Source organism: Lissotriton vulgaris, chromosome 9 (genome assembly GCF_964263255.1).
Source record: "Lissotriton vulgaris chromosome 9, aLisVul1.2, whole genome shotgun sequence".
Taxonomy (NCBI): domain Eukaryota; kingdom Metazoa; phylum Chordata; class Amphibia; order Caudata; family Salamandridae; genus Lissotriton; species Lissotriton vulgaris.
Genome location: NC_141697.1, coordinates 1219232404 through 1219257407, shown reverse-complemented (window position 1 = coordinate 1219257407; position 25004 = coordinate 1219232404). Strand labels below are relative to the sequence as shown.

The window sequence follows — 25004 nt, the reverse complement described above, 5'->3', positions numbered from 1 at the left end:
ACACAGGCAGGATACCACTGTACAAAAAAGTCAACAAGAAGTCAGAGCAGCACATGAGGACATGGCTCAGGGTGGCCGACCACAGCTTTGTTTCTTTTTAGTGGTCGCCCACTTTGCCAATCTACAACGATGCACTTCCAAGCAAGACAGAAGTATTCTCATGAGTCAAATAAAAAGGGACATGGGGTGCAGGAGAAGCAAAGACCTTGGATAAATGGGGAAAGAAGTAAGTGGGGTTTCACTATCAGAAAGATTCCAGTGAACTGGTGGACTTCAGACAGGGAAAAATCCTCGAACTACAAAGCACTATTAGTTACAGCACTACCTGGAGGAGTAAAAGCAGGTCGAATGACGAAAACCCATATGCGATTACCACGCATGCCTATACAACAAATGCATTGTTATCACGCGTTCCTCTACCACGCAATTCGTTATGACGACTTGCTTTAGGGGGCGCTGGACTTTGGAATAGGATCGTTTACTATTCCAACTCCAGTCTGCGCAACAATAGAAAAGGTGTTGGATTTGACATCCATCACCAGTCTAACAACGCGCATCCTATAGCAAGTCGTTGTAACGACTAGCGTGGTAAAGGAACGTGTGGTACCAATGTGTTGTATTGACCTCGTTGTAAATGCACATTGTGGTTCTGACTTCGTAGTGAAGTATGTTTCCCATAGAAGTGTTTTGAACTTGCGAGAGTAGAAACAGTTTTAGTAGTACCAATAGTAGTATTAACAGCAGAAGTGTTTATAGTGGTACTAATTGTAGGTGTGCTTGGCGTACTACAACTAATAGTAGGATCCAGTAGTAATGATAATATTTATCATCTTTGGCCTACTAGAAGTATTAGTGCAGTTAGGGATGGCTGTGCCAGTGTTAATAGTGAGGTTGAGGAGGTTCCCCATCAACGCTCACCCTGAATGCAGAGCTGCGTTACTTCTTTGCCAAGGCGGGTGGATGCCTTAGGCCTCTTGTTGAGTGGTAGAGGAAAAGTCGAGGTTAAGTTTGGGTTTGCCAATGGATTTTTGTTGTCATCAGAAGACAGAAGGAAATGTAGCGAGTATAAATTCAAACTGCGGAATCTACTGGCGTTTCATGTTCTGAATGTCCACTTAGAAAACGAAATCAAAATGTTGGAAACAAAAACAAAAAAATATTATTTCTTTGCCAAGAAAAAAAGGACAATATGAAAGATCTCGATATTACGTGGAATGAAGCGGAAAACAAGTTGACTCAAGACCCTGTTAATGACAAAAACAAACCATTTTTATTTGTTTTTTGGATGAATCACTTTCTCTTCCAGCATAGTTTAAAAGTCTGGAAACCATATCCATGAATATCAGTCCTCTAGCCAGGTAAGGGTCAGGCTATCGTTTCTGTGCCAAAATAAGTCAAACATTGCCTACAACCCTTTCCTGAGTTGTATAAATACATTGTAATTAAAAGTAAAACAGCAGTTGGTGAACATAGAATATGGTAGATTGTGAATCAAGAAGAGGAGTATCTTGAGTTTCCTGTGTAGAGTAAGTCCCCATGGGCAGTGGTTACAATGATGGTAGTGAAGGCAGATTATTCTCTGTCTGTTCTCCAGGCCCGGTAGGTTTATTTGTTCTGAGTTTACACAACCTCTTTCTCTACGTAAAGTGGAGGGATAAGACCAGCAGCTGCAAGCCGCCTCTCACTGGTCAAGAAGTTGAATGTTGCACAGGCGTTGGGCTGTTGGAAGAAAGTGCAGAATATGAACTTTTCCTATGCTTAGGATTCGCAATCATGCACCATCTCGTCATTAAGAAAAAGAAACCTGCTTGACATAACATTCAACTCATGCACTGTCAAGGTTTGCTCATTATAGCCATCGTGGTTGTCACTCATTCAGAGCAAGTCTCACCCCATTGAGAGTAGCCTCTATGCTGCTGTTAACTGCCATAGTCTTTACACACTGTAATCAACATTTCATACTAAGGCAAGAACCGTCAACTCCTATATTAGCAGCTCCTTAACTTTTAAATGGCAGTAGTTCGACTGCATGCTTGACATGATGGACAACACAAAGCTATCAGTTCCCTTCTCCTGTCTTACAGACCTGAAGCCACCTGATTGCGCGCACACCTCAGACTCCATTGCTTTATTCACTTGCACAACGTCCACAGATGGAGAAAGACCCAGCAGCTGGATCTGGGGGCTGCTATTGTTTCAAGCAGGGGTGTAGGTCCAGAAGGAGGTGCTTCCTGGTTTGAAATGCAAGGACGTGGCACTATAGGTGTGCATAGAATCAGCATTATCCTCAAATCTAACCCACAAGGGGAGCGAGTTTTATATAAACAAGCAATAAAACGTAATGCAAGGAAGTACCGCCTTCTGAAGCTGGACTTTCTGGATATACAACAAATGCTCTGCCAAGCTGATACTTTTACACAGACAATCACCTGTTAGGTTATATTTTGATGTTTTATTGCATTTTACAACACATCTTAAGGAGACAGTTGTGTTTGAGGCTGTGGCTTTCAAAAACACATTTAACTGGAGGACCAAGGCCCTTGTTTACTAAAATCTGTGCTGGCGCTCGTGTGACAATACACTTAGGTGCTGCGCACAATAATGAGTACATAGTCACTACTGTTTGTGTCACACGAGCGCCAACACAAAACTAAAGTAAATGTGGTCCCACAAGCCTGTAATTTCTGAAGTAGAAAATAAATAAATAAATAGATTGATCAAATGTGCACAGAACTTAGATACATTAAAAAAATACTCTGCAGCACTTCGTGCACCAGTGGTGCAGTCGGGGGCAAAATCGAACTACTTTAGCTTGGCACCTCCCATGCTGTGGGCTCATGCAATATGTACATGGAAGAACGTATGACCTTCAAAACATGACCTGTTCCCATAATCCTGCAGTGGAACTAATGCTACAAATACGACCCATATAGATAAGAGTGTATGATTGACATGTGTAGGCAAGTGGAGTTAGACCCTCGTCTCCACCGCATCAGGTACCCGAGTCTTTCTGAACTTTCTTTCTGTTTCCTTGACCCTTTTTTTATAAGGAGTAAAATTAGACAGTCCACTCAAAATCTTTAAAATAAAGTTTTAAGTTGAGATGGGTTTAAGCTCTCACCGTGTCCTGCACCTCCACGGCTACTCCTTTCTGTCTCATGAACTTGAGGATAGCAGGGTCAAGACGCTGAACTTTGTCACCAGTTCCAAGAACAAGGATCTCTAAAGTGGTAGGAACAAAAAGCAGAGGGAAATGTTGGAATGTTAAGGAAAATACAACATATTGGCCACACATACAAGCAAAACCTTTTACTTTAGCACAGTTACTTATGCTGGTTCCCCAAAGAATCCATCAGAGGAGGCTGCACCCAATATTAACCAACTCTCAGTACCTGGGCTGAAAGATTGTCCCTCAGACCTCAAAGGTCACACACCCTGCTCTTTCCAGAGGCCTCAGCTGTAAGGATGCCCACTCAAGCAAGAGTCTGAATTCGATGGTGGGAGCGACCTATGTGCCTGGCTCCATAGTGGTCAGTGCTGTGACAGGGCCTAGAAATGGTGGGATATTAGTGGGCTTCTCTTGGCAGTAAGAGGGTGTGGGAGACGCTGATTGGCAGGATCCGGCTGTCAGAATGTATGAGTAAATGTTATTGGTAGAGTGATTAGCATAAAGTACCTAAGTGGGAGTGGCGGATAGCTCTTTTGGAAGGCCTGCCTGTGATTGCCTGGGGTCTGCATGAGAGGACCTCGCTGCCAGCATGTGTGATGAATGTGATTGGCTGGGTGAAGGGGAGTGCCTGAGGTATACCTGTTTGAAGAATATAGCAGAAACACGAGTCAGTTCAGCAAGAGCCCACAGTTTGAGAACTTCAGCTAGTATGTACCCTACCTGAAAGAGAAAGCCTCTCTCACCAGAGTGAGAGATTCTCCAGGAATGGAGGTGCAAGAATACATTAACCAACAGACATCTTGCAAACTCAGGTGAATAATATTTTTTCTGAGCCACTAGCATATGGACACCTCAGAGGCCAGGTCTCCCAACTGGGCTGTTTGAAAAGAGGCACATAAGTGGGCGGCATATTGAGATCACCAAAAGAGTCTACCAACCATCCAAGTGGGTGATGACGGCACAGCGGCTGACATCAGGCCTGGGTGAGCTCTGAGGTTTCAGCTGGGGGACAAAGTAGCTGGATGCTTGTACCTCTGTTAGAGATAGGATCGAGTAAGGTTAGGTGGCAATTTCCAGACTTTTGTATGGTTGGTTGGGTGTAGGCTAATTCAGTTGTGTGTCACAATGCTTTGTGACCGACCCATGATGATTGGTCTATAAAATGTCAGATTTTCTGACATGCTGGAGTGCCAGACAGTAATTAAAACATAGTTTGACCTATAATGCCGGGTCTAGTGGCGCATTGACTAATGTAGCCGCTCCAGGAATGAGAGCTTGACTTCATGGTCAAAGGTTCAATCTAAGGAGTCGTCGTAGCCCATTATCGTTCCGAAGCAGACAGTGAGTAACACTGTGTTGTGTGACAATAAACATCTCTTATGCCGCCCTATGAGGTTAATGTGCACTTTACAAATAGACAGGTTGTGTTATATAACACATTTCTGCAAACAAAGTTGAAACATGTTTAACTGAGGAAACTGTTCTTTTAACTACTGGGACTGGGGAGATTGGGACTCAGTGGTTACCTACAAGACTGCTTGCTGATGGAACTGGTTGTATGGTGAAAGGTAGCCAGGGTGCTGGTGCTTTCAGGGCCTGGAGTTACAAGAAAGCTACAAACTGCACAGTGAGGATACAAAGACAAAATTTTGAGGAATTTGGTTGTAGGGTAGGGTCTGTTCAAGGGGGACATGTGCTGAGAATGGGGTCTCCTAGGTCTTCGAAGAAGAAACTTGACAGCTTCTCAGTGCAGCTCTTTTTATACTTTTCGAAGAAAGGGTGTTGTTACCTTCAGTCCTCACCATCCTGTCTTTGGAGTAGTTCTGAGTCCTATAACTACTGAACACAGTCACTTTATTGTAAAGTGCTAGGTTTAGTAATTGCAAAATAATGTGAAGTCCTGTCAGGTTAACCCTGTCCACATTTGTGTGGGGGAGGGGGGGGGGGGAGGGGGGACACCAAGAAACCAAGTCTTGTGGATATCCTTCCTATACTACAAGAAGTATACCTTTTAGGATGCACGTACCCTCATCCACCAAGGTGACATGCTTTATCATCGGTTCGTGCTCCATGCTGGTTGGATGGTGCAATACCCAGCGGTCCCCTCCAAAAGGGAATGTTCGGAGGGGCCTGCTGGCTACTGCAATGAGTTTAGTTTTTGGGGTGATATGTGACGAACCGCTTATACCCTCCAATTCCCGTCTTTGATTACTTTGCTAGGTGTAATAAGCCTGACAACAGCTGTAATGTTAGCATTTTCTTGATGTGGCAGTTCAGCCAAGAATGTTGCATCAGGTGATGTTTGTTAGTTCAGGATGTGTCAGAAAGGAAGACAGGGTGAGCCTTGTAGCACACCTGACCGGGTACTACTGGGGACTTGCAATAACTCCTCTGGCAATTTGAGGAGACTGAGCAGCAGCTGTCCTCTGAGAGTGCAGTACGCCTTGGATACTCAGGAAGAGTTTGTGTAGGGCGATTAGCTATTTATCTATCGACCTATTTATTCTTAGGTTGTATTAAGCTCAAAACAGACCAAAGTGTCAGAGTGCCTTACACAGACAATTAGGAAATATTCAATATGGACACATTGTACTGAAAGATTATAAAGGCAGAGATATCAAATGCAAAATCAAACAATACAATGTACATGTTATATACACAATAATGAGTCCTATGGGGTTTTGTGGTCTATAAAGAGATTGGAGAAAAATGAAACCGAGAGAACACAAGCATAAAAAATGTATATAACGAACTAGGGGAGAGAAATAACATGTAAATGCCAAAGATCCCATGTGTTTACAAATGCATTACAATTCAGTGGGGGAGGAGAGGGCCGAGCAGAGTGAGGATGTATGGGTCTGCAAAAAAGTTAGCACAGAAAGGTTATAGAGTCAACTGTAAAGTCTGTATGTAGAATACTACAGTTTGTTCAGAGGAGTATGATGACAATGCTCAGAGAATGTAAATCTTGTGGTGCATCCGATCTAGAGCTGGTTTCCTAAACCACAGAGAATGAGAAGCCCCACCTGGTGGTGTGTACATCAAAGAAGGACAAGGAAATTCGAAGAGAAGTAAATCAGATTTGCAGCTAGCTACTAAAACAAAGCGTTTGATGTAATTTGTGAGCTCCCGGAGGGGATGATATTGCCAAAATGGGTAAACACGAGAGGTGTTAAGAAATTCACCATTGAAATATTGTTCAAAAATGTGTTTTTTAGAGAGACAGATGTTTGGATTGTGTAGAGCATAGGGTGATTTATTTCGATATAAGAAGAATAAACACCTATTTCAAAGCTTCAGGGATTTTGCATGAACCAAGACAACATGCATAAAAACAGATATTGAGGAACTGAAAAAAACCTGAAGGAAAAATAAACCTTTATCTGGAGTTCCCCTTTTAATCTACTCAACGCAGACCTGCAGTACCTCTCGCTCCCCCTTCTTCATCGGAAATCTTCAAAGCACTTGTGCCCCTGGGAGGTTCAGGTACTGCACCTGATCATGTCACTTCAAAGTTACACTTAGTGTGGAGTCGGATGCCACTATTACTGAAGTAGGACTATAAATACCATACTGAGCACCTCTGTATACGCACCTATCCTGGGCTCCAGCATGTGGAACAGGGCCAGGCTTTCCTCCGAGATATCTTTGCAAGACCCAACCTGCAGAGAGAGGAGACAGCATCAGTGAAGGCTCTTTAAGGAGTTGAGGAAATTGTTAATACTGCAAATCCACAATAGAAGCAATCATCTAAGCTAACAACCACTCAACAGTGTGCACCTGTGTACTAATCTACAAGAAAGAGTGCGGTCAAACATTTCAAACAATATTCAAGAACACACAACTCTGCAGTAGAAGCACTCATCTAAGTCAACAACCACTCAACCGTGTGCACCTGTGTACTGATCCACAAGACTGGATGCAGTCAAATACTATTCAGGAACACACATGTCACTGAGACCACCTTCGATGAGTTGCGCTGTATGAAAATGAGAAATAATATGCAGGTTTAATGAATGTTGGATGAATGTACATGCAACGGGGGGAATTGAAGAAGAAACTGAAGAAAACCAGGCGCTAAAAATGATCTTCAAAGTGTGGCAAAGTATTGGTAGAGTAGGTGCAGTGTCTGGCACTCTCTAAACAATGTTTCTGTTTGCTGTACGGCTGCTCAGCTTCACCTCTCATAAAGTACTGCGGCCCACCTGTGTCAAGCTGACCAAAATGCGTGCTCTTTTAGGGTTCTTAATTCATGAAGTAGGGTGTAAATACTTGTATCTACTCTTCACTTGAGACTTTCTAAAACTTTCAAGAGTACAAAACACCTGTTCATTGAAGAAAGCATGGTTACTGAGGCCCATTTCCCTCTACTCTAATAACCACAGGGCCAGGAATCTCTGAGTCTCCCAGGCTGCACTGGTCATAGAGCCTGCCTTTTCCCCATCCCCAACCTGTTCCACTAACAGACGACCCTGGCATCTATGGACCACCAAAGTCACTGACTGCACAGTCTGGCACCTCTGGGTCGTCCAGGTTACACGTACTGCATAGCTGATCTCGGTCTCCTGCTTGTCACACTGACAACGGATTCTGGCCTCTATGACTCTAACAGCTGCATTGGTTGTAGAGCTTTGCTTTGGTGTATTTTGCCCGTTAAACTCTTTTTTCCTCAAGTTATATATAGTGTGAGCTCAAACCAAAGTTATTGGAGCGCTTTACACAAGCACCAGTTATACTACAAAAGAACCTAGATCCCATGTATTTCCTGGGTAACAGTGATTGCAGATCAAGGACCATCTTTGTCTCCCTCTTGTCACACTGACTACAAAGTCTGACCTCTGGAGTCTTTTGCAATAAATGGTGCTGACCTTGGCCTTCCAGGCTGTTTTTTGTTACCTTGACTTCAGAACCAGGCCTATCTGTGTCTCACCCTCTGCCACTGACAGCAGAGCGTTGCCTCTCCAAGGAGTCCTCTATCACACAAAAAGAAAAGTCTGTCCTGTGTGGGTCTTCCAAAGTACACTGGTAACATAGTCTGGTCTCTCCTGTAATATTACCCAGAAAAGCATGCATGTGGTGCAATATAAATAGTCATAACCTGATTTATTCTTGCGATTCACCTGAATTCCAGCACAAAATCGTTTTGAGTTAAATGAACCCTGCATTGGCCTCTCTATAACGCAATGGGCCAGATTTATAAAGATTTTGTGTCTGGTTTGCGTTACTTTTATAATGCAGACCCAACGCAAAATACTTTTCAGGATCTACAAACCAATGCAAAATGGTATGTACATTGGTTTGTACGAAAAGGTAATGCAAACCGGCATAAAGCACTGTTTTGCGTTAATCTGTTTTGAAGGGGGTGTTCCGTGGGTGGTTCCTGTGTAACCACACATGGTTTGTGATGCAGAACCCCATCTACTAACAATAGTACACAATATTTTGCACAGAAAACTAATGCTACTTAAAAGTAGGTGTTAAATAAGAGAAAGTATTTTATTTCTCTTTTCTTAATGACTTTGCATGTGAGCAGCACTGTACCGCACACATACGAAGTGGGAGACGTTTTACAGGGAGTCTAAGTATAGTATTTTGTACTGGAAGGCTACACTCTCAGTAGAAGACCTATGCCAGATCCCACAGAAACCTTTGCGCTATGGAGCAAGGGTTTATATGTGCCGCCAGGCTACATGATTCTGCGCCAGCACTGAGGAGAGAGCAGGATAAAACCATCTCTCTGTGGATATGGAGCTTTCCTGCTCTTTCCCTGTCACGCAACGCTGCTCAGCAACTTTGGGTGCTACCCTGAGTTGTGTGACAGGTTTGTACATCTGGGCCCATGTTCTAATTCAAACGAACTGAATGGGGGTGCATTAGAAAATAAATGAATCAAAATATTCTAGGACCAGGTTCATGCGTTGGGGAAATCTTCACCCTTATAGGACTGTTCAACATTATCATTATGTTTATATGCTCTTGCTCAGATGTTAAACTATAAATTACTCAATAAAACTTTATTGAAATAAAAAAATACCCAGATCTTTTTGATGCATCAGGGAAAGCACCTGATGGTTTTTCAACTTCTCTGCCGATTCAGATATGGTCCCTATTGCTGTGACGGAGTAATTCCCGACAGCAACAAAGACGCAACTCTCAATATATTCCACATTTTGTGTTAATTTTATGTGTAATCCTCTAAAGTGTCAGAGCTGAATCCATTAAAAGCTGTCGCTGTGTTGAGGATATTCTTCATTGGTGCAGTGTTGCAAGGTGATGCTTCGGATAACAGTAAGCAAAGGGCTACCACTGTACGGGTGAGATATAACAGGGATTGAACTGCAATTCCGTTGTGGAATACTAAAAGGCAGGGTGACACACTTGAAGTGTGAGCTGCTGCCCTTGTCTGACCCTTGCAAGGTGGTATGTAGGTGTATGGGCTGCTACCAGCCTGTCTGGCCCTTGCAAAGTGGTACGCAGATGTGTGAGCTGGTGCCAGCCTGTCTGAACCTTTCAAGGTGATACGTAGATGTGTGAGCTGGTGCCAGCCTGTCTGAACCTGGAAAGGTGGTATGTAGGTGTGTGGGCTGCTGCCAGCCCGTCTGACCCTTGCAAGGTGGTACATAGATGTGTTCGCTGGTGCCAGCCTGTCTGGTCCTTGCAAAGTGGTATGTAGGTTTGTGAGCTGGTGCCAGCCTTTCTTATGCTTACAAGGTTGTACGTAAATGTGAGCTGGTGCCAGCCTGTTCGATCGTTACAGGTTGGCACATAGATGTGTGATCTGCTGCAAGGCTGTCTGACCCCTAATAAGGTATTATGTGTGTGAGCTGCTGCAATGCTGTCAGACTCTTACAAGGTGGTACGTAGATGTGTGAGCTGCTGCAAGGCTGTCAGACCCTTACAAAGTGGTATGTAGATTTGTGAGCTGCTGTCAGCCTCCCTGACCCTTACAAGGTGGTACGTAGATGTGTGAGCTGCTGCCAAACTGTCCGACCCATACAAGGGGGGGGGGGGGGGGAGTAGGTGTGTTAGCGGGTGCCAGGCTGTCCGACCCTTACACGGCGGTACGTAGATGTGAGAGCTTGTGTCAGCCTGACTGACCCTTACAAGGTAGTACGTAGAAGGCAAGCTGGTGCTACGCTGCCTTAGTATTCTTTTCAAAGGGGGTTAGGAATCAGAGACTGCTGTCAATGTGACATCTGATAAATTAGATATGTTTATGAGGTGAGGGGTGAATAAATCTAGGCTCGCTGCTGTCAGCCATTCACATACTTTACCATCTCTGGTAGAGCAAACTATGGGGGTTCAGCTTTGGTTAGTCACTTGGCATTCAAACCTGAATGATGGAGAGGGAGTCCCTCGGGTGAGTCTCTCGGGTGAGTCTTGCTGCCACTGCATGAGATATTCAGTTGGTCCTGTTTGCCATCTGCGCAATGGCAGACCTAGATGTTCTTGCCAGTCAGAAGTATGGCAACAACTTCTGTGTAAATGTTGTAGATGTCAGTGTTATCAGGAAGGCAAGACTGGTTAAGCCAAGAGATATTAAGGTTGCTAATTAATGAATTAATTACCAGGCCAATGAGTACATTGTCCTAGATAAGAAGTACATAAATGCCGAATATGGACTGGATGGTGCTCCATATTTTCCCAGTAGTCTGATAGGTGGACACGTAAAAAGAGAATAAGCGTTGCATCACCACATCCTTTGTTGCAAACCAATATGTATAAAAAAAAATCAATAAACATATTTACTGGTAGCATTTAGGAACCTATAGTTCACGACTCTAAAGTGAAGAATCGGGGTGCATGATGCGTGCTGAACTTATTATTTATCCATTTCTTTGTCAATCTTTTGATGATGGTTGCAGCATCTACTCCACTTCCTACGATGCTCCAAGGGAGTTATGGTCACTCTTATGTAAAGGAGATGCAGTCATGAACCTGCCACATTTGAAGAATAATCTCCCGAACCCGCTACAAGCAACTTTCAGACTGGACTGGGTGAAGAATGACCTGCAGAGAATGTAAGAGTCGAAGAAGGTCAGGGAGAAGCTGGCATCACAGCACTTCTTGACATGCTTGCTGATTTTGGCCTTAGACCCTCCTGTTTTAGCAGTCCCCAGAGTTTTCTGCACACAAACAACATTAATGCTGTCCCGACGCCTACCTGTTGTATGCATGACTAGTACACTTTTCTAGCTGTTACACCTTTATTTCCATGACCACTTTTTATCACAGACACATACACAAGCCCACACTTGTCCCTTTAGGACCAGATTATCTTTAGTTCTAAGATTCCAGACTGCTAACATGCTCCATGGATAAGACTGTACGTAGGCTGCACAAAATGTACGTATAATTTGCTTACGTTCCACTGAAGGATGACCCTAGGTAAGACCACACAGGGGCCTATGACCTTGTCCCCGTTGATGACGAAGCCTTCAGTGCTGTAGCTATCAATGAACATCATGTCAGGAGACTCCTTCTGGAGCATGGTAATTGTGGTCTTTTGGTAAAGCTCATCATCTGAAGGAGAGAGACGATGACCACGACAGGGCTGCCTGTGGGGAAAATAACAACAGTGTAAGGAACTAAAGCGGTGGGAAATTTAAAAGAAAGGTGAGCTTAGAACATGATATCGAACTTTGTTCAGCGGATAGCTTTTCCTCAGCAAAATTATGCACCAGCCATGCCAATACTATATAAATTAAATCAGTCATTTCAAAGAAGCGCAGAATTCCAACCCATGGTGAATCTTCGAATTACTCGTATAGGCACAATAAGGTTCCCTAACCATGTACATATGAATTAAGCCAAACGATCAGGGTTAACCTCAGCTCGAGGATCCCCGAGTTTCTTGTAATTTGGGATACAGTAGTTCCTGAGAGATACTTAATCACTGCACCCCAGAGAGCAATCTTCATTTAACTAATGAGCACAAAAATGTGGATTAAACAAGGCTGTTTTGTATCTAGCCTGAGAAGACCCCTTAGAATAGCTTTGGTGGCCAAAACTAGTTGACGTAAGAGCCAAACAGTCAAAGAAGGACTAGAAAAACAAACCCGTACCGACAAATGCCCCGGGCCTTGAACAGCCAGTAGTATAGTGAAGTAACATGCTGGTGCTAAAAGGGTCATAAGACCATAGTATCCTTTTTGCCCATTTTAGAGGTAAATTCTTATCTATCCCATCCACCCCACAAATAAAGAAATACCTTTGGAGTGGATGAGGAATGCTTACGTACATGTTACGTCCCCATTGATAGTAATATACAAAGAGCCCCCTGGAATATGGTGGAACCCACCCTGACTTTTAGGGGGCGTGGTGAACCTGAAGATGAAGCATGCCACTATTAGAGTGGGCATGGGTTATTTATAAAAAAAATATTATTTTTCCATTTTCCTGCTTCCTAGTGAGGTGGCGTATAGGCGTTGTATGTACCAATAACCCTCCTGTAAATTGTCTCTTCCAGTAGAGGGATACCTTGATGTTTATTGTCCAACATACAGATCTCCAAAACACACACAATTCCCAACAGACAGGCCCAATACACTTCGATAGCAAGAAAACTGACCATAATACTCAGTGAGCTGAACAGCAAATGCAGCAACATCACAAGGTGAAGAAAAGACAAAAAAAAAATCACAAAGAAGATTATTGGCCAACCAATTGTCTGCTACATACCTAGAATCAGGAGTTTACTCTCACCACAGATTTAATTGGATCCTTTCTTCCTCCACTTTTGGACAAAACTGAAAACTAATCTCTTCAAAGGGCATATTGTTTGTAAAGAAACAGATCGGCATGACTCCGGCCAAGGACATTATATGTGGAGTCACTACATGTCACTCCAGTAAGTTGCACCTGCTCTCCTAATCGCTTATATTCGTAAATCTTAACAGCTCTATCGTGCTTTATAAGTAGGTTTATGCTTCATAAATATACAAATGCAGATAAAACATAAAGCCTCTGATAGACATGAATGTTGAAATGGAGAGTAATGACCCACTGGGCAACAAGCATTAACAAGGGACCCGGGCCGTAATACATTCAATGTCTCCATCCGCCGAGGAGTAACAGTAGGCCCCGGAAAATACAAATGCAATGGGTAGAACACTTGCAAATGTATCAGTTGCTGGAGGCCGCATTCCAGTAGATTCTTTCTTGCTCAATACATTTAAATAACTAAGCGTAACTCATACTCCACTCCTCTCTTCTGGAGCTTTAAGACCTGTCATCCCTCTTCATAAGGTTGCCGATGGAGATATGGTCAAATGTTGGTAGCTTTCTTCTGCACTCTCTTTCCTGCTTTTCTTCTGTTGCTATGACCTCCACAGCTGGACAGAATGAATGCTCCAGGTGAGGTGGTACCAATGATTTATACAGAAGTGTAATAACTGGATTTTCTCAGTTGGCTAGCATTCTAACTACTCTGGCTCTTGTCTCATCACATTGCTTGCAGGGTACTCACCAGTTTGCTGCCCTCGCAGCGGTGTTGCTGAGCTTCCAGCAACGTGCTGGCACTTGCCAAGACCTTCTAAGTGCTGCCACAGCCACCATGGTGATTCTTGGTTACGTCTTTGAAAACAAAAGATTAATGGTATTAGCATCAGCCTCAAGATGTACTAACAATCACAAACCACATTACAGAGAGCAATAACAAGAGTGAGGAGGACTGATGGCAGAATCCTAGGAAAAGAGACTATTTATGTATGTGATTGTTGATAACACCATTGGTGATTTCACATCTCACCAGTGTTTATCAGGCATAGCCCATTGAGCTGTGGGGGAGGGGTGGTAAGTTCAGTGACATGTTGCAGATTAGGTTCAGCAACAACACTGATTCACAGTGGGTTGTGCGTACAGCCCTCTGGACACTTCTGAAATGCGTGCCCATTGTATCCTTGGGTTGGGTGACAGTCCAGGCTGAAGGATGGCACTCCACAGAATGCACATTAGACCAGGTCCCAAAGTTGAAGGCCATGTCCAGTGGGTTCTGTGAGTAGAGCTGCTGACTGTAAACCCTGGCATACCTTGTGTCTTTTACTTTGGCCTCTAGCGTTGAGTTCATTACTGCTGCTATTATTTCTGGTTCACAGTACACTGCCTAGGTTGAACCTGAAGATTTACCCAAGAGCATATGGAGAAAAAAGCAGGGCATATTGCCTTCAAGGGCTTCAGTTTTTATCAAATCAGACTACTTATAAAAGTTAACTCACATATGTAGGCGCGCCGCTCCCCCAAAGAATTAGTTTCATAAGTACACCTTGCATTGCTGCTTACTCTTCAATTGGTGGAAAGGTTGCTGTTACTGATTGGTCAAGTGACACAGGAGCAGCACCTAAGACTCCACAGGCTCTCCTTTCCATTATTTCTGATGTCTGTTTACCCAATATTAACTGGATCCTTTGTTCACCTTTTCCAATGATTTCAGTGAAAAGGTATGAGACTCCATTGATGATCTGTTTGTTCCACAAACACCTGCAACCTATCCATCTCCCATTTATGTCTGCCAGGCATGGCCTGTTTCTCATGTATCATGTGCCACACAACATCCAGAAATTGCGGCTCTGTGGCATTGCATCCATTTTTTTCTTCAGGTTCCTGTGGAATGTGGAAGGGCGGTCTGCTAGGATTTAATAAAAATGCAATTATGGAAGTGATACAAGCAGGGGAGGACTGTACCATCAAGAGATTTTATGCAGAACTACTGGCTTCAAGAGAGGATGATATAGAGAAATGGGCAAGCAAGTGGAAACATAGCTTGAACATTAGTGAGGAAACTTTTGATATTTCCTTAGAAATGGGATGCACACTGTTATGCTCAGCGCCCTTACAGGCACAACATTATAAAACATTATTTCATTTATATCATACGCCTGCAAAAATAGCTCAATGGGGTGGTATAACGGGAATTAATTGTTTCAGGTGTGGGGATTCCGATGCAGATTTACTACATATTTTTGCAATATGCCCTTATTTACAGCCATTGATAAAAAGTATTGAGGGTTTTTTCCAAAGCTTAGGAATAAATGTGACTCTTACAGCTTCAATTATACTCTTGGGGGTAAAAGAAGAAGGGGATGATCAACAACAGAGTAGCTGCAGAGTAGGCGAGATATGGGAATATTTTTTGTTCATGGCTATGGCAGTATTAAGACTTACTATTGCATCGGCATGGCTGGATCCTAAAGTTCCATCATACCACCAATGGCTGGCAAAACTACTTTCAATTTATAATTTGGAGATAGAGATTTACGCAAGAAAGGGGAAAAAGGGTAGGAAAACTGGTAGGCAGATCTGGGGACCTGTTACTCGCTGGAAGGAAGAGAGTCTGGATTGAAGACTGGAGTTAGACACTTACTTGGTTAGAAGGAATCGGATAGAAAATGTTACTACTGTTCGCTATGCACTGAATTTACAAAACATTGTATTTTTTGCCTAATTTCTTTTATTTCTCTTTTCTTTTCTTTTGTTTTTTTTTGTCAACATGATCAGATATTTGTAAAGTAAATGCTATTGTCGTGCCCTGTATGTAATGAAAAATATGGGAAAAACTTGCTAATAAAAATTTTTTTAAAAAAAAGGTTCCTGTGGAATGATCTGACCGGTACCCTTGCCCAAGATGCACCCTCTGGAAGCATACGGACTGTGTGCCACTCATATGTGGCACATAATCAGTGTGCCTCAGGATAGGTTTCATGCCTTTTTGCCCATTTCCAATACGGTAAACGAATAAGGTAAATGATGTCCTTGTTTGCATGGGGCTTAGAGCCCATGCAAATGAGGTAAATGGCAGAGGCCAGCCCGCAGAGCGAACATTAGGAAGACAGAGTGTTCACCCTGCAAAAGAACTGCAGGACACAGCCATACAAAAAGAGTGTGGCATGATACGAAGACTGGGAATGACAAGCAGCAAAAATAAGGGATTGAGGGTGACAATAAGGGCCAAAAGTGAAGGCCCACCAGCCCCAGAAGCAAAGGGGGTGAATGGAGCCGAAAGAACACAGAAGGCATGAAACAGTGACCAATGGATAAAGTGAGCAGCAATCAAACTGCCCAATGAGGTCAGAGGGGCAGCACGAATTTAAGTCCCCAGCAACCACTTTACTTGTCAGTGCTGGGTAGGCAGCGGACACACCAGGCAAACATCCATCTTTGTTATCAAACTAGCACACTTTTTGCAAAGGTGCATTAGGTGTTATTGAAAGAGTTGCACAAGAATCTGCGGCCCTTTCCGTAATAGAAAAGTGCATAAATCGTAAAAAAATCAAGTGCAAACGTTCTTTTTATATTATATGACCACTGGAGTCTAACAAAGCTTACATTCAAGCTGAAAAGCCTTGGCCCCGGTGTGGATTTGTGAACATTTTAATTTGTTCCTGTACAGAAATAAATGTATAGTTGTCACTGATCATCAAGCGCTTGTCAATCTTTGGCAACCTGAAGACTATAATACCACTCACATTAAATGATGGGGTTTAAAACCCAAAGATTGTTGCTTTTACATTGTCCACAAGCCTGGGAAGGATAAAAATCTTGACAATTTCTTCTGCTTTCCACTGCCTATGTCCTGACCCTTCCCTCGTAAAAAAAAACATACTTACAATAAAAAAAACTACCTACTAGTATTGGATAATGCTGGAACCAACAATGTGTGAAATGATGATCCCCACTCTATAAACTGTGACGGATCTGGCTGACTCAGCAGTGAAGAAATCTCAAAAGACTAAAAGCATGTACTGACAATGTAATCTCAAGGGGCTGCAGCCAGGCAGTTAGACTTCTTCAGATCTGGCTCACCTTTTAACAGAAGAGACTCATACTTCAGAGAACTTGTTTGGCCATTCCCCATACAGAAAGGAGATACCTGGGCCTCGAGACACTTGTGGCTATCAACAGCCTCCGAATATAGAAAATGTGGTTCCCTTTTCTTGATGAAAGGTGAAGAAAACACAGGTGGCTATGATGCCTTTCAGAAGCTAGTAAACAGCAGTCTTAGTAAGCCACCAAAAATCTGATAACCACTGCAAGATGTGTAGGAAGAAGTGGCAGTTATTTTTTTGTTCAGGCTGATTGCAAATGGTAGCTCATGGGTACTTGCAAACAATTTCCCTGGGGCTAAAAGTTTGGTCTGAGAGGTGACTGAGGGCCGCACTGATGCCAGCAGGGTGGCAGTCACAGGACTGGGAGGTGAGTGGTTGCCGTTACGGTGGGTGTAGGGGAATCCAAAAATATATTTCTAGTAGCCGAATTGCTCAATGTGAAACCAGAATACCTGGAAATAATCCAATCTTCCACGCCTAACCCCAAACTGTTTGATCCCAGCCAATTGTTTTATTCCACTATCTTTTTTTTCATTGTCACATTTAAGAGGACCTTGAAATACATGACTTCCATATATGCCCTATAAAAACCATCTTCTGTGTTAAACTATATTTTTCAAGTATAATAGAAACTCAGGGCCACCCATAGAATGCAAATAACGGACTTGCCTCTTATTTCAGTATTGGCATTGCTGTCATTGTGGGTGGAAGAAAGAATGTTTCTAAATCCATGTTATGAAAACTATCACTTAAAAAAGAAAATTCTTCTCAATGCACAGATAATCTTATGTACTAAGGTGAAACGGTTCTGCATGTTAACCCCTTCGATGCGTGTGACATGGTCAGCTAGTCATGGGCGTTACCTGCGCTGTGCGTGTGACGAGTTGACCTTGTCACGTAACGCGGGATTTTTAAAATCGCAGCGCTCAGCGGGAAAACCGCTAGCGCGCATGCGGTTAAAGAAATACACTTTTTTAATTCTAAAGATACTTTATCATATTTTTACACTTTTTCTCCAAGAGGTCTTTACAAATTAAGGAGTTACTAAAGTTAAGCAGTGCGAGAAATATTAGTGACTTGATTTAATGTTTATTAACCTTTAAACAAATGCGTGCCTGTTTATTTGACAGCTTTTCGATGTTAGTGCTGAGTTGAGTAAACACCAGCCCTGTGCTACTGTTGACTAGGGGGGCGCATGTAAAGGTCAGGTGGGCAGCATGCGGCCCCATGGCCATATTTTGAGTATTGCTAGGTTAGCATTTCCTTATTGCCATGGACAATTTTGCCACGTCCAGAGGTCACGACCTTTTCTAACACCTTTGCTGAGGTCGTAATCCATGCATTAAATACCGCATTTGGGATACCAGCAACAGCCTAATTGGTTAATGGGCTACAGTTTAAGACTAAAGGCTTCAAAAGGATTGTATAACACCTACGTGTTCATCACTGTAAAAATCACACCACGATGTTATGAACGTCATCGTCACACACTTCCTTTCCTTTTGAAGAAGTTCATGCAAGTTTCCAAATTCACAGATCTACCATGCCACAGTCTGAGACTACTGTGATCGTGTGAACTGTCGCCTGCTGATAAACGAGCCTGGACAGACTTTGGACAGCGTCTGCTGTCACTCTCAAAATAGTGCTTCAAGTTCCTGAGAGTCCAGGGCTTCACCCTTCAACTAACGCTTCAGCTTGTAAGCTGAGTTACTCACTGTTTTGTTTCATGAGTAAATGATGTTGTAGCCAGTTGATGTTAGTGACATTTAGGCCAATACAGCCTCAACTTATCCTACCACTCGCCTCCATGTGACCTAATTTACATTTTGTGATCCTGTGCACTTTACGCCATAACACATCTCCATGCACCTCAGTTGTTTATCTGCCAGCTATTGAAGGGGGGAAGGGGGGTCGGGGATCCTTAACAACAACATTATATATTGTTTAAAATTGGGAAAAAGTGGCAAATGTATTTTCATGTATCATGGAAATTACCCAAAGGTGCAAGAGCGCTTTACAGTGGCCTGATGTTATTACATGGATAGTTACAAGGGGTTCAATATTTACAAATATAGTACAGAAGGGCAAGAATTACAAAACGGGTACATCCTTACAGAGATGACGAAAAATGTAGACGTATAGAAGTAAAAGTGCTGAGAAAGCCCGTTTTATGTGAGTGAAGCGAGGATTCCCACGGAGTATGGGGGGGGCGGGACCCCGAGTGGGCTGAGTCCTGGTCTGCACCGGAGAGCAGGAGAGCGGAGAGCAGGGGTCTCAGGGCCGGGTCAGGGGTCTCAGGGCCGGAGTCTCCGGGCCGGGGCCGCACTCACCGGCCTCGGTGAGGGGTCAGAGTCCGGCAGCAGTGAAGGGGGTCTCAGTGCAGGCGCCCGCCCCGGCCCCACCTGCTCACCCCAGCGGCAGCGGCAGCACAGGCAGAAAAACACAGCAGCAGCGGCAGCACAGGCTGACCTTGTCAAAGAGGGCGCGGCTGGCGGGGCAAGAGGAGACTTCCGGGTCTGAGGGCGGGCGCTGCGGCCCACAGCGGCATCTGGCGGCCGGAGGTGGAACTGCACCACAGGCTGCAAAGAAATGAGGCGGAAACGACCAGGCGATTTCATTTACACCCTGAAAACCGAAGGTTTCTACCTGGCGGTGTTTTTTTACGTGCATAGCAAGTTTTTGTACTGAAATTATAAAGTATAAAAAAAAACACAAGGACGTCATTTGTTTCCTTTACAGCACATACTACATAGTTACCATGTCCATGCATGCATGCTGCTCCAGTTCAGATTTTTTCTTTGAATGCTGGGACCTCGAGTTCAATGACCTGATAGAGGCCTGCAGCGTTGTACCTTTATATGGTCATGAAACTCACCTTGTCTTGCAATATCCTTATAATGTACAGTAGGGGGTACTTTATCTCACATATAATTATTTTATAATTGTTCCTAAACTCAGATAATGCAGAGTAGCCAAATATTATGTTTGTATGCTTTAAATTATAATCAAAACACAAGCGGTTACCTTTACATCAAAATAGCATAACTATAACTGTGACTTTGGATGGTTCTTTCACCGGCGACTTGATGGGACATAATTGGTAACAAATACATTTCAGAAGGTCCAAGTACTGGTATGTCCTGCCGTTGCCTTGTCAATGCCCATCTTAGTCGTTCTCCTCAAGAGATTTTGCTCCACTTGACAGAATTGTGGGCCGAGAGCGGCCATAATAATGGATAGCTGGATGGAGTCAACAAAGGGGGAATTTGGGGCTGGTTGAACATATAGGCATAAACTAGGGAGGTGCAGCCCTGCTGTCCCAGGAGTCAGTACCACTTAGAGACTTCCTGTGCTTGGCCTATGCAGAGCTGATGTCCATATTCTGGCCCACATCCTGGAGGGCCGCCTCACTGCTGTCTGCCCAGCAGACTTCTCTCCTACAAACCTGCATTGCCTCCTGTGAAATAAGGGCTGGTGGGACAGCAGCAAAGGCAGAGTTACCTGGGGCAAAGACGACCCCAGCGCAGTGTCTCCTAGCTGGTGCCAGCAAATTTATGGGGTTGCAAAGAGTTGTTGTTCCTGGTAGTGACAGTCTACTAAGCAATATTAACATTCTCAGCCTCCAACACATGGGTCTGGCCGGTGTTAGACAAGTCACCCCTGTGACTCTAATGATGAACCTGACTCTGAGCTGACTTCAAAGCCAGGCTCCTCTGCCACTGACGAACTGGATCCATGGTGCCAGTCCTGCCTCCCTCGGACTCCAGTTGCATCTCTTGCACCACCCCAAATGGTGTGTAAGCAACTCCCCCTACTTGACAGTGGAATCTGAAACCACACACACCATTACATGAAATCATGATCTGCAAAATAACATAAAAAAACAAAGATGTACCGCACGTGCAAAACAACACATGCCTAAACCAGTAACAACATTTGATGTGTTTTTTGTTTAAAACTAGCGCATGAGAACAATAGAAGTTAATAAAGATATATGTGTCCATACGTAGAATAGGTATATTGATGCTTTTTTTAAGAAATATGGGAAAACATATTGTTATAGTGCAAATGTACGTATGAAGGAAGTCGTTTCTCCTGAACACCCCTCTCAATGCCAGTATGCCAATGTGGTTTGCTGTCATAAGGCAGAGCACGCAAATGTATGCATGCATAGCGTGCTTAAGAATTTTCAATGTATTATTGTTTTCATTTAATTTAAAATAATAAGGTCTTCATGCACCCATAATAAAACCTGTGATAGGGCATACATAATCCTGATTAGCATCTATGGATCTCAATCCCTGTGGGTCTTCAGCTAATCATGAGACATCAGTATTTCGACTCCCCGGAACATGATTGGACAACTAAACAAGACATAGAGAGTCAATAGATCAGAAGAATGAATAAGTACAAGTTCTTCGTTAACATGTTAAAGGGTGCCTGGGATAAAATTCTGTTTTGGATTTAGTACCGACGTGTCAGCTAGTAGTGTTATTTGATCTCAGATGTCCAAAGTTTAGTTGACTTTTTTGGCCAAGCACAGCTGTCTAACCTTCGTTTGTTTTGTTGTAGAATTGAGTAATAACATGAGAATCATATTCCGAGCTATGCTTAGTTTACCTAAAGGGTGAGCGTCATAGACGTTTTTTGGTGGGTTAACTACTCCACTTCCAATATTACGACATAATCATTAATGAGGAGAGGATACTCACTCATATGAGTCTCCATACCTGGTCCGAAGAGCCCTTCCTTGTTGTTAAAAAGGACTCTCACACAATAGGACTCCTAGTGGCATGTTTTTTCATCGAGTCCTTGCCCAGATACTGTCTGTAGCTAGGCAGACTCTACCATGACCATCTAGGGAGGACTTCCTATAGGGGGGGATATAAGAATAAAACCCTATTAGCCACCAGCGAATATATTCCATGGTCCCCAGACAAGATTGAAAACCAGATACAATGCTCTTGGTGGGAATTATTTACTCCAGCATCTGAAGGTCAACATGTTTCAGCCACATTGACTGCCCTATGGGTCATTTGGCTTTCTTCAGGACCGACCTTCGAACCCATTTAAATCCTGTGTTGGTGTGCTTTTGATTATTTCAATACACCATTTGTGTAGAAATCTAAAACAGAATTTTTAGTAACACAGACATGCGATGTCATACAAACCAGCCTGAATTTTTCTCAGCTTTTGTTCTTTGGGTAAAGAAGGGAGAGCATTAATACCATTCATAGAAAAATCATTGTTTGCAGTAAATCATATTGTGGATTCTGCACTCATCTATTTTGTAGTGTGAGGAAGCAAACGTCTGTGCCATACACAAGACCCCATTCCTATTGTTATCCTCCAAGACACTAGGGGCCCGATTCACAGAACTAACTTAAGACAAAATCCTAAACTTACTACTTTTGGTATTCACAGAAGTTAGAATTTTGTCTTCAGTTTGTCTTAAGGCAGACTTAAGACAAAATCCTAACTTAAGTCTGTCTTAAGTTTCTCTTAAGACAAACTTAAGACAAAATCCTAACTTAAGTCTTAAGTTAGTTCTGTGAAACGGGCCCTAAGGGCCCGATTCACAGAATGAACTTAAGACTCAATCCTAAACTTACTACTTTTGGTATTCACAGAAGTTAGGATTTTGTCTTAAGTTTGTCTTAAGTCTCTCTTAAGTCTGTCTTAAGTCTGTCTTAAATTTGTCTTAAGTTTGTCTTAAGTCTGTCTTAAGTCTGTCTTAAGTCTGTCTTAAGTCTGCCTTAAGTCTGTCTTAAGTCTGTCTTAAGACAAATTTAAGACAAAATCCTAACTTCTGTGAATACTAAAAGTAGTAAGTTCATTCTGTGAATACCAAAATAGTAGTAAGTTTAGGATTGAGTCTTAAGTTCATTTTGTGAATCGGCCCTAAGGGCCCAATTATGAGTTTGGCAGTCCAAGGACAGGCAAACTCACGGTGGAGCAGCAGTTGCAGTCCTGCCACCTCTGAACCGGTGGTCCGACTGCCAGATTATAACTTGGGCAGTCGGACCACCATTGCACAGCTGGAACAGCCAGGGATCAGAGATCCCTGGCAGTGGCGCTGCAGTCTGAGGGCTGTAATATGCTTGGTGGTGCCCTGCGGCACTGCCAAGTATGGTTCGACTTTCTTCAGCACCATTGTCTGATGGAGGTTCTTACTTCATGAAACTATTGGCTGTGAGGAAAGAAAAGGGCCTTCAAGGGCCACCTCTTGGCCCTGTGCATGGGGGTGCATGCAGGGTGGCAAATGTTGGGCCCCCTTGCATGCATGCACCCCATTCCTGCACTGCATGGATGGCACAGTCTATTCCGTGCAGGAAGGTGCACTGGCGATCGCCCGGTGGTGCAGTTTAAGGCTCACATATGAGCCTTTATACTGCACCGACCCAGGGTGGCCACGCTGCCCGCCCGCCAGATCACAATAATACTTGGAATCAGGCGAGCGGGTGGCGATCCTGTTTTGCAGTGTGGGAGCAGGGCAGTGGTGAGGCAGCCCGCTACCACACTGCCAAACTCGTATTTGGGCCCTTCGTTGTTAACCTTTGCATGATGTAGGACTTTTTGTTTGCCAGGCATACTTTGTTGGTGTACATTTAAAATCCCAGAGTCAGACGGACCTTATATTCAAAGACTAGAAAATCGAAAGTGAAAGTTTGCACCCATTAGACATCCTTCCCTTTTTTAGGTCTCGACCTACAGCATTGCTTTAGCAATGCTTGTTTGTCGAGATTATAGTGAGGCTTTCAAAGTCTACCTAAACTGCTGCGGATCGGGTACAGTTCATGTAAGCCAGGCGCGTGCACATCACCAGCCACATCGCACATCACACACCATTTGTCTGAGCCTCAGCATCAGACTTCAGAGGAAGCCGCTCCCCCACCCCGCCCACTCTGCCGTGCAACGCCGCTCCCCCGCCCCACCACGCAATGCTGAGAGCTTGTTTCCGTTTCGCTTCTCTCGTCTTGTTTTCTCATTGCTGCTTCTCTCGCAAACATTTATTCTTTCCCCAAAACAGACAGTGTCTCTTGCGCGTTATCTCTCTCTCACTGAAAGTGGTTAAGCGAGCTAGACAAACGTTATAATTAATAATGTTCTAGTGTCATTTGAAATGTAGGAAATGCAGCTCATCGCCAACAACCTGTAACTCGAGCGGTTTTGTGAGGGACTATTTTTTCACAGTTGAACATAGCCAAGTAGATTATTTTTTTTAAACTTTATCATCATTTTTCAAAACAATATACGGCAAGTAGCAGTCTGCATTGCAGTGGTTTAGTACACAAGCAAATCTCACGTGTTGAGTGCTCAGAGGAGGTAAAATCGTTATGTCAGTGCACTGGTATTAATACGTTGTTGCGGCAAACGCTCTCAGGACGCATATTCCACATCATTCCCATGGCCCCACCAAGCCCAAAACATGGACATCATTATAATGATTTAATTCCTGTCAGGTGCTTCTGGCAGTTTGCATGACTCTCCATACACACGTGAGGGGGGAGCTCACAATGCCCACCAAACCCCTCAGCCCGAGACATTATTGACGTCTGAGAAACCCTGTAGAGTCGGATCTTCCCGTACTCTCTTTCCTGACTCACTCCAAGCCTGCCCATCTGTACAGTGCTGGTAGAGCATCTATATGTTCTTTAGACGGCTACACTTGAGTAGAAGTTCCCAGTAGGTTTCGGATTGCATACTGCAATATGCCATATCATTATGCTTCTCCCTGATTGTGGGCAGTGAGCCACGTGCCCATTACATCACCACCCTGCAATCCGCAAGCAACAGGCCTATCTCCACTAATCGGCAAACCTTGTCACCTTCTTCCTTATCATACCCTAGCAGTGTCAGTAGGGGATCCCTTGTTATTGGTTCAGCTGCTGTGGCTTCTTATTCCTGAAACAGTGCATGCCCAAAAATTGTAATACCCGGACAGTGTCATGCTATATGTAGTGCAGTGCATACAGCCAGCATTCTCTCTTAACCCATAACGTGCAAATCGG

General features: G+C 43.6%; 1 protein-coding gene across 4 annotated transcripts; it reads right to left on the bottom strand.

Annotated features, from left to right (window-relative positions):
• Positions 1-1247: 1247 nt before the first annotated feature.
• Positions 1248-19490, bottom strand: NDUFAF3 (NADH:ubiquinone oxidoreductase complex assembly factor 3). 4 transcript variants are annotated; one of them, XM_086939326.1, is made up of 6 exons: positions 19395-19490; positions 13638-13744; positions 11535-11727; positions 6765-6831; positions 3122-3222; positions 1248-1719 (listed from the first exon to the last, which is right to left on the bottom strand). In XM_086939326.1, exons 2-6 carry the CDS (start codon positions 13724-13726, stop codon positions 1621-1623), a joined length of 549 nt encoding a protein of 182 aa, XP_086795452.1. In that variant the 5' UTR covers positions 13727-13744; positions 19395-19490; the 3' UTR covers positions 1248-1620. The 4 variants fall into 4 exon arrangements, with proteins under 4 accessions (XP_086795452.1, XP_086795451.1, XP_086795450.1 ...); XM_086939325.1 differs by having other exon boundaries at positions 19403-19481; XM_086939324.1 differs by having other exon boundaries at positions 19323-19474.
• Positions 19491-25004: the final 5514 nt, after the last annotated feature.